The sequence below is a fragment of the Arachis hypogaea genome, chromosome 1, assembly GCF_003086295.3.
Source record: "Arachis hypogaea cultivar Tifrunner chromosome 1, arahy.Tifrunner.gnm2.J5K5, whole genome shotgun sequence".
NCBI classification, from domain to species: Eukaryota; Viridiplantae; Streptophyta; class Magnoliopsida; order Fabales; family Fabaceae; genus Arachis; species Arachis hypogaea.
In genome coordinates, this window is record NC_092036.1 from 99,243,511 (window position 1) to 99,255,013 (window position 11,503).

The following is an 11,503-nucleotide window of genomic DNA, read 5'->3' on the forward strand; positions in this document are numbered from 1 at the left end:
GAGGAGAGAGGAAAGGAGAGAGAGGGAAGAGGAGAGAGAGGAGAGAGAGATAGAAGGAGAGGAAGGAGGAAGAGGGGGAGAGAGAAGAGAGAAAGCGAAGAGAGGGAGAGGAGGGGAAAGAGAGGAGGGAGAGGAGAGGAGAGAGGGGGGAGGAAGAGAAGGAAAAAAAAAAAAAAAAAAAAGAAAGAAAAGAGAGAGAGAAGAAGAGAAGAAAGAAAGAAAGAAGAGAGAGAAAAAAGAGAGAGGAGAAAAAAGAAAGAGAGAGAAGGAGAGGGAAAAAAAGAGAGAAAGAAGAAGGAGAACAGAGAAAGAGAGAGAGAGAGAGAAGAGAGAGAGAGAAAGAGAGAGAGAAGGAGAAATGAAGAAAGGGAAAGAAAGAGAGAGAAGGGAGAGAGGAGGGGAGAAAGAGGAGAGAGAGAAAGAGTATGTAAAAACTAATTTTAGAGTTTAAATAAAACCAGTTTTAATTTGGTTTAAAACTAAACTGAACCATAAAAACTGGTTTTTAATAAACTGGTTTTCATAAAAACTATGGTTTCAGTTCAGTTTTTTATTTAAAAAAACTGGTTTATTTATAATAGTTTCAGTTCAGTTTCAATTCAGTGAAACCAGTTTTTTTGCACACCCCTACTTATTATGGAAATAATTACCGGAAGAAGTCGCGTTGATTATAGTAAACCCCAAGGAGAGGTTAGAGGCTATAACCATTATTTTCTCTCTTTTGCTGTTTTCCTAACTAGAATTTGGTATATTTGCAGGTTAATTTAATTGAGTGATTGAAAATTATGGTTGGCAATAGAAAATCAGAGGAACTCATCGATCCGAACCTTCCTGAAAGCCATTTTCAAAGGCCCTTAAGCTTTGCTCTGTTGGTTGCTCTTAAATGTGTTGATCCAGATGCCACAAAGAGACATAAAATTGGACACATAATCCACATGCTTGAGGCCGACAAGATCCTATTCCGTGATGTATGTTCTTTTCCTTTCTTGAACTCTTCATTATACATAACCGGAGAGCAAAAGCAAGATGATTCAGCATTACTATAATCTGATTCTCATTTATCACTATTTTATCATTCTTTCTTGTAGGAACGGAGACTGGAGGGAATCATTGCGATCCCATCGAAATTATCATCATGAGCAAAAGGACTCTAGCAAAGATAGAAAGCGAATAGGTGGAGAGATCACTAATCGAAGTGAAGATGATAATAGAAGTAAAAATCTTGTCCATCCCACTAGGTTGAGATGATAGTTATTAAATGGTAAATGTAGCTATGTATTTATTATTTTTGGCTTTAGTAGTTTGCCTATATTAATTTCTACCTCAATCTGGACAGCAATGTATATTTTTGCTGCATAATTTCCCCTCCCACCACAATTTGGGATTCATTGTATATTCATTCATTATTACTAAAAATCAAAATTTTGATGTCGTCCTTCTGCTTTATAAGACAAAAGTAGCTCAAGTGTTTTATAAAAAGTAATAATATTTTCAAGTTGCTCAAACTATAGTATCAAACTACTGTTGTCTCATTCTGGTCCCATCATAACTTATGGCCCCATCATAAATTAAGTGCTTGTCATTTTGTGAGTGTAGTTGTTATGAGCATTAGACAACAGAACATCAAATTTTAACGTGGGAAAAAACCTCCCAATATGAGAGAGAAAAAAAAAACCTACGCAAGGTAAAAGTTTTCACTATTTCCAAATCAAAGCTACAAACAAGTCTCAAAACTTACAAGCACTACTAAGCATACATGCAGAACTCTTGTACAAGAACATAAACGCATAAACTAAATGGTGAAATCAAGAACATAAACTCTTGTACAAGAACATAAACGCATAAACTAAATGGTGAAATCAAGAACATAAACGCATATACTAAATGGTGAAATCAATGATACAATAGACGGCGTTGCTTACGAACTTTTTGGCTAGAGAACTCGGATTGCAATCACACCTCAAAGTTGAAGGACTATGAGTGAAGAACTCCAGGTAAACCAGAAAAGAATTTAACCATCCAATCATTCATTTGTTCAGGTTAATACACTAATTGTGATGTAGAGGGACTCTCCAAAAAGTGTTTGCTTGGGCCTCACACAAAGGAAAATGATCATAACCTGCTTGATAAATACACAATGATGTATTATTCCTTTTTAGCTTCAAAAACAGAACCGAAAGGGACAAAATTAGCTTGAGAAAAGATTGACACAAAATAGTAATACTGCAATGCAAAATTTCACAGAAGTACTTACATGCTCACCAAGTTGCAACTGCTACAGAAGCTGCCTAATGCAGATTTTAATGGTTGAATCCAGAAAGAAAGTAGATCCTCGACCATAGCAGTTATCTATTTCTTGATGCCCTGGAAAATCTATTTGAGTTGGTATTCATAAGAAATGTTACGAGATAGAGCAGTTTTAAAGGGGGAAAAAAACTAAAAATCTATTTATAAGTGATTTGCAAGTTTGAAAAGGATAATAACTTTCTAAGGGGGAAAAACTAAAAATCAAACTAAACTAATAAATCCTCAATCAGAGGCTTCAAAACTCAAGAAAGGGAGCAAATTGAGTTTATAGAACTTCTAAGATCATTCCTACTACCGAGTACCAATGCTATATCTTATGGTGCATGGAATACAAGTGATAATTCGAAAAGTTACTTACAGAATGTTGAATATGGATAATCATGATAGTAAGTACACTTCCTTCCTTCATCTTCTCTATAAGGAGGTGAAAGAATGTCTAGCACAGCACAAGGTGTTATTGCTGTGAGACAGTGCAGATTTCCACCATGCTTTGGATATAAAACCGATGTCTCGCATGGTGCAGTCATGACCTTATCAACAGCTAGCTTAGCCAGTCTAACAACATCAAAGAAAAATTACAACAAAATCATTTTAAAACATGGATGCAGAATAGCAAATTTTATAAGCCACTAAATATGATATCATATTGTTTGATAATGTTGATAAAAAGATCTCCTAAATGAGATATACAATTATGCAATTTTAAGTCCTCAACAGTAGTAGCAATTAGCCATAGGAAATTCTATAGAAAAATTATTAATCCCCCTAATACTCTTACTAATAATTCTCCCTAACTAATAGATTTAGAAAATCTTGAATGCTTTTTTTTATATATATATTTACATGCTCTCATACAAAAGTGTGGGACAAGACAAAAATGTGTTACAGCGACAAATTAGCAAAAAAATCTATTGTTCATAAGATTGAGAGTGCAATTCAGCTTTGACCTGTTGATTTTATGTTTATTGTATTTTTGCTTTTATGGAAGAATTGTTGGTCATTTTTGGTTTAATGAAAATATAGAACACATCTATAAAAAAACAATTATTTCAACTTGTAGATAATGAATGTTAAAAGTCATTGATGCAATGCTCATAGAATCACAATGAATCAAACTATTTTAACACATATTAAGCTAACAAGACATGGTTTTCTCAAAGAGGATAACTCCACTGAGATACTGAAGAGCTCCAGGAGTGAAGAGGAACTCCCTGACAGTCCACCAGTTAGTTTTCAACTTTCCCAACATTGATGCTAGATAGACACTTGCCAATTGTTCCAGTTGACGCATCATCAGCAAGAATATACTTTCTGGGGGTGCCAAATTATGCAGCATTGGCAAAGAAAAATTCTTAAGAAAAAATTATACATATGATATGGTTTTGTTATATTTGATGCAAAGTTCTGATTCAACAAAAACGAAGGGAAGGGAAAATTGTACTTATTCAAATTGAGTTGGTTTGGTTAAATCAAAGGGACAAGTCTTTTTTTTTTTTTTCCAGAAAAAGTTTTCCAAGTCAAGTGAGATCTGAAATCTTCACACAATATCACAAATTTGCAAAGAAAAATTCCATTGTGCTTGTTGCCAATTGCAATGCTCAGTTAAGGCAATGCATTTCCTTTTCCACCCTTAATCTGCCATTGAAGTGAAGTAGTTGTTTTATTTTCTTAAGCTCCAACTATTCAACAGAACTGAGTAAATGTCTTACAGTCATCTACCTTCCTAATCTAGGGGTAACTTATATATCTACTGAAGTTTCATTTTATTGAAATTTCATGCATTTAAGATAAATGGCACGTTTAAGAACAGAGTGATTTTATGTTTTCCCTTAAAATTTTCATAGAAAAGGAAATAAATCAAATAAAAAATAAAATGTAACCTTAAAGGAGTAGGTCGCAAAGGCAGAGGTGGAGGAAGAAGGACAAAGATCAGTCGCTGGTGAAGAAGAGGGACAGAGAGGCGACAAAAACCAATGAATTGGTGGACCCGAGTGATGCGGCGGCGGCGGCGGAACCGTGTTGCGGCGGCGAAAGAGCAAGACCGTCGATGGAGAGGAACATAGAACAAGCAACAGTGAGTGAAAGAGGGACAAAAGCCCTAGTAGAGCAAGCACGGTGCAAGGAGAACGAGTAGCCTAGGAGGGAGAGGGAGAGGGAGAGAGAACGACGACGGTGATTGAAAGAAGGTTGCTAGATTTTTTTCTCCCTTCTTTGAATCTAGAATCAAAAGGAAAAAGAAAAATGCCTAATACAAATAAATTGAGGGGTCAATATCTAATTATAAATATTTTTAAAAATAAAAAGATGAGGTTCAATTTATAAATATTTTTAAGTGGGTTAATGATATTCCTACATAAAAATGGGAGTAAAAAATTCGTTTTGGTTATGGATTCCTTAATCTCACTTTTATTTGAGAATATCATTAGTCAACACTAAAATAATTACAAAAAGAACCTCTTTTTTTTTTGTTTTTTAAAAAAATCAGTAATTAGATATTGACCCTCTAATTACTCTTTTTTACACATTGTTCTTTTTTCTTTAATTTCAGATTCAAAGTAGTGGTGAGAGTGAGACATTTGGTCTGCTAGGGTTTTGTTTTCCTCTTTCAATTACCGTAGCGGTGTAGCCATTCTCTCTTCCTCTCCCTCCGCAGTCTCTCTCGTTCGCTGCCGCCGCCTCGCAAGACGCCGCCGCCGCGCAAGACGCCGCCGCCACACTTGGAGGTTAGTTAATCATTATTTTTTTCTCAATAGTCAAGAAATTTAATTATGCTTGCAATGAAAACTTAGAAATCTAATCAGTATTTTCACTGAAAATAATTTTATTTGTATATGTATCTGGTCACTACCTCTATGGTAAATACTAAATTGAGCAGCACTATCTAATCTAGTGTAGTAGATGTAGATCAACTCAAACTTTTATGAACAGAAAAGAAAAGAAAGTTGTGGAGGCACGTGAAGTGCCATCAACTTCTGTGTATGTGTTGTGGCCAATGGCAGTGAAGGGTGTCTTTTGGATGCTTGCTTTTCTAGCTGCATAAACAGGTAATTATTGGAGAAAGAGAACCGTTATGCGTGACAATGTAAAATTGACCTCACCATTGTTTTATATTATTCATTTAACGTTTTATTATAATGCTGTTGAATGGTCCTTGTTGCTAAAACATTATTATACTTTACTGCTATTACTGCTGTAACCTGTAAGTGATTAATCTTTGTTGAATGAGACTTGATTAGTAAGCTGAGTTAATTGGAATTTCTAAGGGGGGACAAAATCTAAGATAGCATTAGCTTAGGCATGGTGGATGAACTCAATAAACTATTTATACTCAAATTGGTTTGGAATTTTGGTTTGGTTTGAGAAATCAATTCATTTTAAAATGTAATCAAACTAAACCCTTCTGGATCCTTCCAAGTTTCAGGGTCTCTATGGATGGCAAACACATTTACGTATACTATCGTCTTGGCTTCAATTTCATACCCTGCTATTCTGCTATTTTTGTTGAATTCTCTTGGTACCAATGGTGCAGGTGCATAATATCTTAATGTTTATTTGATCACTGCTTTCAGATAAACAAGCTTTTCAATATCTTCATCTTCTATGAATGGTTTCTTGCCATATAAACTTCGTATCTTCTTCCGAACGCAATCCTGCACGCTATAGAACTCGACACGGACATCAATATCTCACTCAGATTCGTGGTTTTCGAAGAACTCACGTGCTCTGATATCTTGCCTAACATTCTTTCCACTTCAGATTTTCTGATGTGGTAGAATCCAGAGATTCGCTTGGAGCTGAAGAAATGAACGACGCAGATCTTCCTGATTTCTCTCCAGTACTCGCTGCATGGAGAGAAAATCAAATTGAAACCGTTGTAAGAGAGTCTAGTGGTTCCGAGCGACGGAGGTCTGCTTGAAACGTCAAGATCATGGTCTTTGAGAACCTCCTTTGCGAGTTTCGGTGAGGAGATAACTATGGCTGGTTTGAACCCTATTTGAAGGGAGAATATGGAGCCGTAGATCTTTGAGAGGTTCCATAGTTGGAGATTGAGGTTGGAGCTGTCGAGTTGGTGGAGGTTTCCGATTATGGGAAGTGGTTTAGGACCTGGTGGTAGAGTGGTTCTTTTGTGTTGTTGTTTCTTTAAGTGATGAAATATCACTACTGCCATTAGAGGAATTGCAAGAAGAAGCAGATAATACAGAAATGAAAACATTGAGTGGAAGAAATTGAAGAAGCCAATGCAAGCTAAGGGTGACTAATTAGTTATAGAGAACGATCAGATACACTTTGCTGCTAAGAAAATTAAATATCTTACTATATATATAGAGTTAAACCTCGTAAAATTGATAGTTGAGAGTCGTTATTTTTTTTTTGTAGGTATGAATTTGATATGATATGAAGTAGCCGAAGAAAATTCATAGTCTAAACGGAAGTGCAGTATATATTTTTTATGTTGTATATTCTGGTAAATCAGCAGAGAATTAAAACTTTATATTAAATTAATGTACTAGCAAGAGATGATATAAGACCAAATACTCTGAATAAGAAGACAATTCCAAGTCGAAAGAGTTGTTACAATTTATATATGAAGGCTGGTGTATGTGTAGCAATTGAAGAGTATGCAACTTTTGTGTGACTCTACTCTTACATTCGACAAGTGGATTCATACCCATTTTGACAAGTTACGTCTTGTTGAATCTATACTAAATCCACAACAATACATATCTGTTGGAATTCATTATTAATCTATTATCTCAGTTTATACAATGTACCAAAAAATACGCACGCTTTCTTGTCTCCTCAAATTAGAGGTGCCGCTTCATGAATTTTTTTTTATAAAAAAAGTATAAATAGACAATGAAAATACTAAACAATGTGAATAATGAATATATTATATGTTTAATTTAATAGATATGCAGATAATTATGTTTGTTATTTTTAATTGGATGGTTATTTCTTTTGATATGCATATGCCCTTCGATGACACTAAATTCCATTAAACCAAAGAAGTAATAATATATCTCTTAAGAAGAATCGAGGGATAAATACATTACTGACAAATCTTGGAGATTAAGCTTCATAAACCTAACTACTAACTGTTATATCAGATTCATCCATGAAAGTATTGGATTTTCAATGTGTCATGAACATTAAATCTGTTTGCATTCTCACTGGTGGCTGAATCATGAATTCTCAGCCTATCAAATTTGGTACATCAATTCTGATCCAATTTCTATAGCAGCAATATAAGAACAGAAGATAACAAAACAAAAGGCTAAAACAGAAGTATCTTATTACAGATTTTAACTAAATACATTTCAATAGGAGGGTTATTTTGTTATTGTCATGTTTTAAGAAGGATGGACCTTGCCAGAAGAGATTCCCTTCCAAGCAGATTTCATGGAAGCAGTGGCTGAATTGAGTGCAGCCTCAATATACTTCTTGGAAGCAATGGAGGCAGCTTTCTCCATCAAATTTCCCATCTTTCTTGCACCCTCAGCAGTGTTAACTAGGCTCTCCATTTCAGCCTTTGACATGCTCTCAAGCTCCTCTTCGAAGCGCCGGAACTCGTCCATGGCACTTTCCGTGATAGAATCAAGGTAGTCCTGAGCTTCCTGCATGGAAACCTCAGCCTCTTCAACCTCTTTCTGTTGCTCAAGTTCTGCAGCTGCCCATGCCTTGTATGACTCAATCTCAAACAGCTTCATGAGGACGATTTTTATGGTCTGGGAAACTGTTCACTTTCTCTTATCTCTCCGAAAATTGAATCCCTTGAGGTACAAGGCTGTAGTTGGATCAGGGTCCCTGAAACCGGGCATTTGAAGAAGCTTTCAATTTCCAACAGTTCGGGTAATTTTTCATATTAAGTGATTCTTGTACATATAGTTTTTTCTTACCTGCTGTGTTTTCTTGTTCTTATATTTCTTTCAACTCATGTTAATTGTTTCCAGGGAGGGTATACATGATAGATTTCGGAAACCTCAATGTTCTGGAGTTCCTGTCGATGCGAGGAGTCCAGTGGTGCTGTGATGCAATATGTAAAATGCTGAAATTGGCAAGTGAGGTGAAGCATCTTTTTATGAAGGTTGAATTCACAGGGGACTTTGAGGCTCTGCAACCCTTTCCAGAGATTGATTTTGTCGAATTTTTCAATAGCCATCCAAAGCTGCGCAAGATATAGTTTTTGAACGGAATAGTCTACTAGCTTCATTGCTCTGGGTTTGTCTCCAAGATTTAGCTTACTTGCTCCCATCATAATTCATAACTGTGTATGAAGTCGTGATGGCTATGCTGCAATCTAGTGTGAATGATTGTGACACTATAATAACCCAAGAATCACTTGAATTGACATATCAGAGCCGTCAAAAACATTAATATATTTGTGAGAGCAAAGCAATAACAATAATCATAATAATGCAGCACAGAGCAAATTAAGCTGAGGAAGAATCATAATTTTATCACTACATACTCCATAGACTGAAAACAAATGTCAAGGCCATGATCAAACTACTAGCCAAAGAACGAGCAAACAAAAAAGTAATACAAATATGTTCACCTCAGCGGTGAAAATTAGCATTCATGTCCTCCCAGGGGATTCATTGCCACCCAGGGTTTCAAGAAAGCCAGAAGGATCAATTTTCGCTTTCTCAATGATAGAAAGTGTAGACAGAACCTTCTCTGCTGCTACCTTTCTCGTCTTAGCTGCATCTTTTAGCACTTTTACACTTTCCTCTACTTCCTAAGCAGACATGAAAATAAATAAATAAAGCATATCAAATTCAAATCAAAACACCAAGGAAACTCGAAGCAGGGCAAAAATCATTGCCTGAAAAGCTACCCTAAGGATTCAAAATTCATCATCTTGACTATTCTAAAAGAATCAAACCGAACTGAAAAGAAGGCAGAGGAAAAAGTATACCTTGCTGGGTTTGTCGTCCTCAACAAGAAGTGGGGTTGAGGAAAGTTGTCCTATTTCAGTGTCATCAAGGGTCGCTCTGGTTCTCGTTTTTTCTCTGCGAAATTTAACAGGGTGGTGATACTGATAGTTCGTTCCTCCGAGTCTGTGAGGAGTGGCGGCGGACGCAGGGAGCGGCGGCGTCTGATGCGTGTTGTGGCGGCAAGAATAGGCGAACCAGAGATACAACAGAGGAAGAAGATGAGAAAATGGCGTTGATTGAAATTGAATCTATAAACCCTAGCAGACCTCTCTTCTTCTTTGAATCTGAAACTAAAAGATAAAAGAAAAAAGTGTAAATAACAAAAGTTAAAGGGATCAAAATCTATTTAATAAATTTTTCAAAAAAAAATGGGATACATTTTATAATTATTTTTATGATGGTTAATGATAAACCAACAAAAATGTAGGAGCAAGGAATCCATAGCCATAAAAAATAGATTTCTACAGACAAAATTATTCAACCCCTAAAAAATTAAATAAAATTCTTAAACTATCCTTTTTTCACCATTATTACCATCTCTCTCTCTCTCTCTCCCCCTCTCTCTTTCTCTCTCTCTCAATATTTTTAGCTACTCAAATTCCAAACTTTACCACCACTCTCTTTTCCAACTATCACCATCACTGCCTCCATTACCATCACCATCACTGCCATCACCATCCCTACCCCTCCTTCCTCCTTTTTCTTCTTTCACTTCTTCGTCATATGCTGAAAGATTCTCTCTGTATACAAAAAAACAAGCACAATAAACTACATAAAAATTCAAACACACCCTTACTCTGAAAACAATACAACAAATTCGAAAATTTTCCTTTTTTTTCCCAAAAAAAAAAGATGCTTTCTCCCACCTGTCTAAATCACTAATGTTACGTTCATCTAATACTAATTTGATTTAGATAAATCTATGAAGATGATAACATAATAATGAAAAGAGAGATCTTTATTTACTTGAGGAGGAGAAGATCGGAGAGAGTGCGTGGGAGCTTGATGCGGCCAAATTCGGAGGCGGTGAGGTAGATGCAGAAAAGGCCAGTGGTGAAAAGGAAGAATACGGCGACGACCGTGGCGAATTCGCAGCTGTTGAGAGGGAACTTCTCCGATTTGGACTTCTTGGCGGCGGGGGAGTCGTCCTCGCCATTGTTCTCGAGGTCCTGACGAGCAACCTACTGGTATCGACCGCCATGAGCGGCATCCTTAGATCTAGGATTTCTTTGCGTTAGATGATTATGCTGGTGATGATGGTGCTGGTGTTGTTGAGTTGCTACCGACACCGATGAGAGAGTGTGTGGCGAAGTGGTTAAGGTGGCGGTTGAAGAGGAGGGTAAGGCGGTGATACTGAGCGGCGATGTGATCAATGTTAGGATTGGAGTCGCTGAAAACGTTGAGATAGAGAAGAGGGAGATGATGGTTGTAGTAGTGGAGAGAATGGTATAGGGAATTTTATTTAATTTTCGAGGGTTTAGATAATTTTATCTACAAAAATTTATTTTTTATGAATACAAATGATAAGTTCTGTTTTCTATAAATAGATATGACGGTATTTTCAATTTTTGTAGATAAAATTGATAGTTTATTCTTAAAAGAATTATAAATTTAAAATTGATTAAAACTTATTTTTTACCTTTTTTTTTAAGTTTTTGAACGTACAAATACAAATATCAACACTAAGTATTTCAAAGATAGGAAATAAGGTGAATTCTTCCAAACCCATGGCAATTTTGTGGGTAAGTTACCCCTGCACATGTGTCTTCATCTCAGCCGTTGATCAAAAAAATTTTCAACCTTTCATTAATTGCATTCATTGATAATAGCAAAAGCCTTTAATGAACATATACTATAACAAATACTACATTAATTATTGTATACATATACTATATAGTGTATTGGGGAACATTTATAATTATAATTTATAATCTCTAACTTGTTTTTCATTTTATAAAATACCCTCCATCACTTTCTGAAATTCAACATGCATGTCTCACGAGCCTTTTAAGTCATGTTTCACTTTCTGGAAAACGCATAGAACCCACTGCCCACTGGTTTTTTCGCCTTCGTTCTATACCCACTACCCAACCGTGAATTTTGTTATCCTAGAACCCACTACCCAACCCTGTTTGATTTTTTCGCCTTTGTTCTATACCCAGCGTCCATTTAGCAAGAATCATCTCCTTTGAGTAACAGGTTCCGGAACTGGTACTCTGCTTTCGTCGGATTGGCGTCGACGTCAACTGAGGAGAGGG

The 11,503-nt window shown here is 36.1% G+C and overlaps 1 protein-coding gene and 2 long non-coding RNA genes across 4 annotated transcripts; 1 reads left to right on the forward strand and 2 right to left on the reverse strand.

Moving 5' to 3' along the window:
* Positions 1–1,676: 1,676 nt before the first annotated feature.
* On the reverse strand, positions 1,677–4,335 carry LOC112702167 (uncharacterized). 2 transcript variants are annotated; one of them, XR_011864512.1, is made up of 4 exons: positions 4,188–4,335; positions 2,666–2,862; positions 2,255–2,373; positions 1,677–2,119 (listed from the first exon to the last, which is right to left on the reverse strand). It is a non-coding gene; the product is annotated as an uncharacterized lncRNA (long non-coding RNA). The 2 variants fall into 2 exon arrangements; XR_011864513.1 differs by lacking the exon at positions 4,188–4,335 and adding an exon at positions 3,476–4,156.
* Positions 4,336–5,235: 900 nt separating this feature from the next.
* On the forward strand, positions 5,236–6,917 carry LOC140174793 (uncharacterized). The gene is made up of 2 exons (XR_011864511.1): positions 5,236–5,351; positions 5,877–6,917. It is a non-coding gene; the product is annotated as an uncharacterized lncRNA (long non-coding RNA).
* A 529-nt stretch (positions 6,918–7,446) lies between these two features.
* LOC112702178 (uncharacterized) lies at positions 7,447–9,836 on the reverse strand. Its single transcript, XM_072200529.1, has 3 exons — positions 9,227–9,836; positions 8,205–9,046; positions 7,447–8,112 (listed from the first exon to the last, which is right to left on the reverse strand). Exon 3 carries the CDS (start codon positions 8,013–8,015, stop codon positions 7,659–7,661), a length of 357 nt encoding a protein of 118 aa, XP_072056630.1. The 5' UTR covers positions 8,016–8,112; positions 8,205–9,046; positions 9,227–9,836; the 3' UTR covers positions 7,447–7,658.
* Between the last annotated feature and the right edge of the window lie 1,667 nt (positions 9,837–11,503).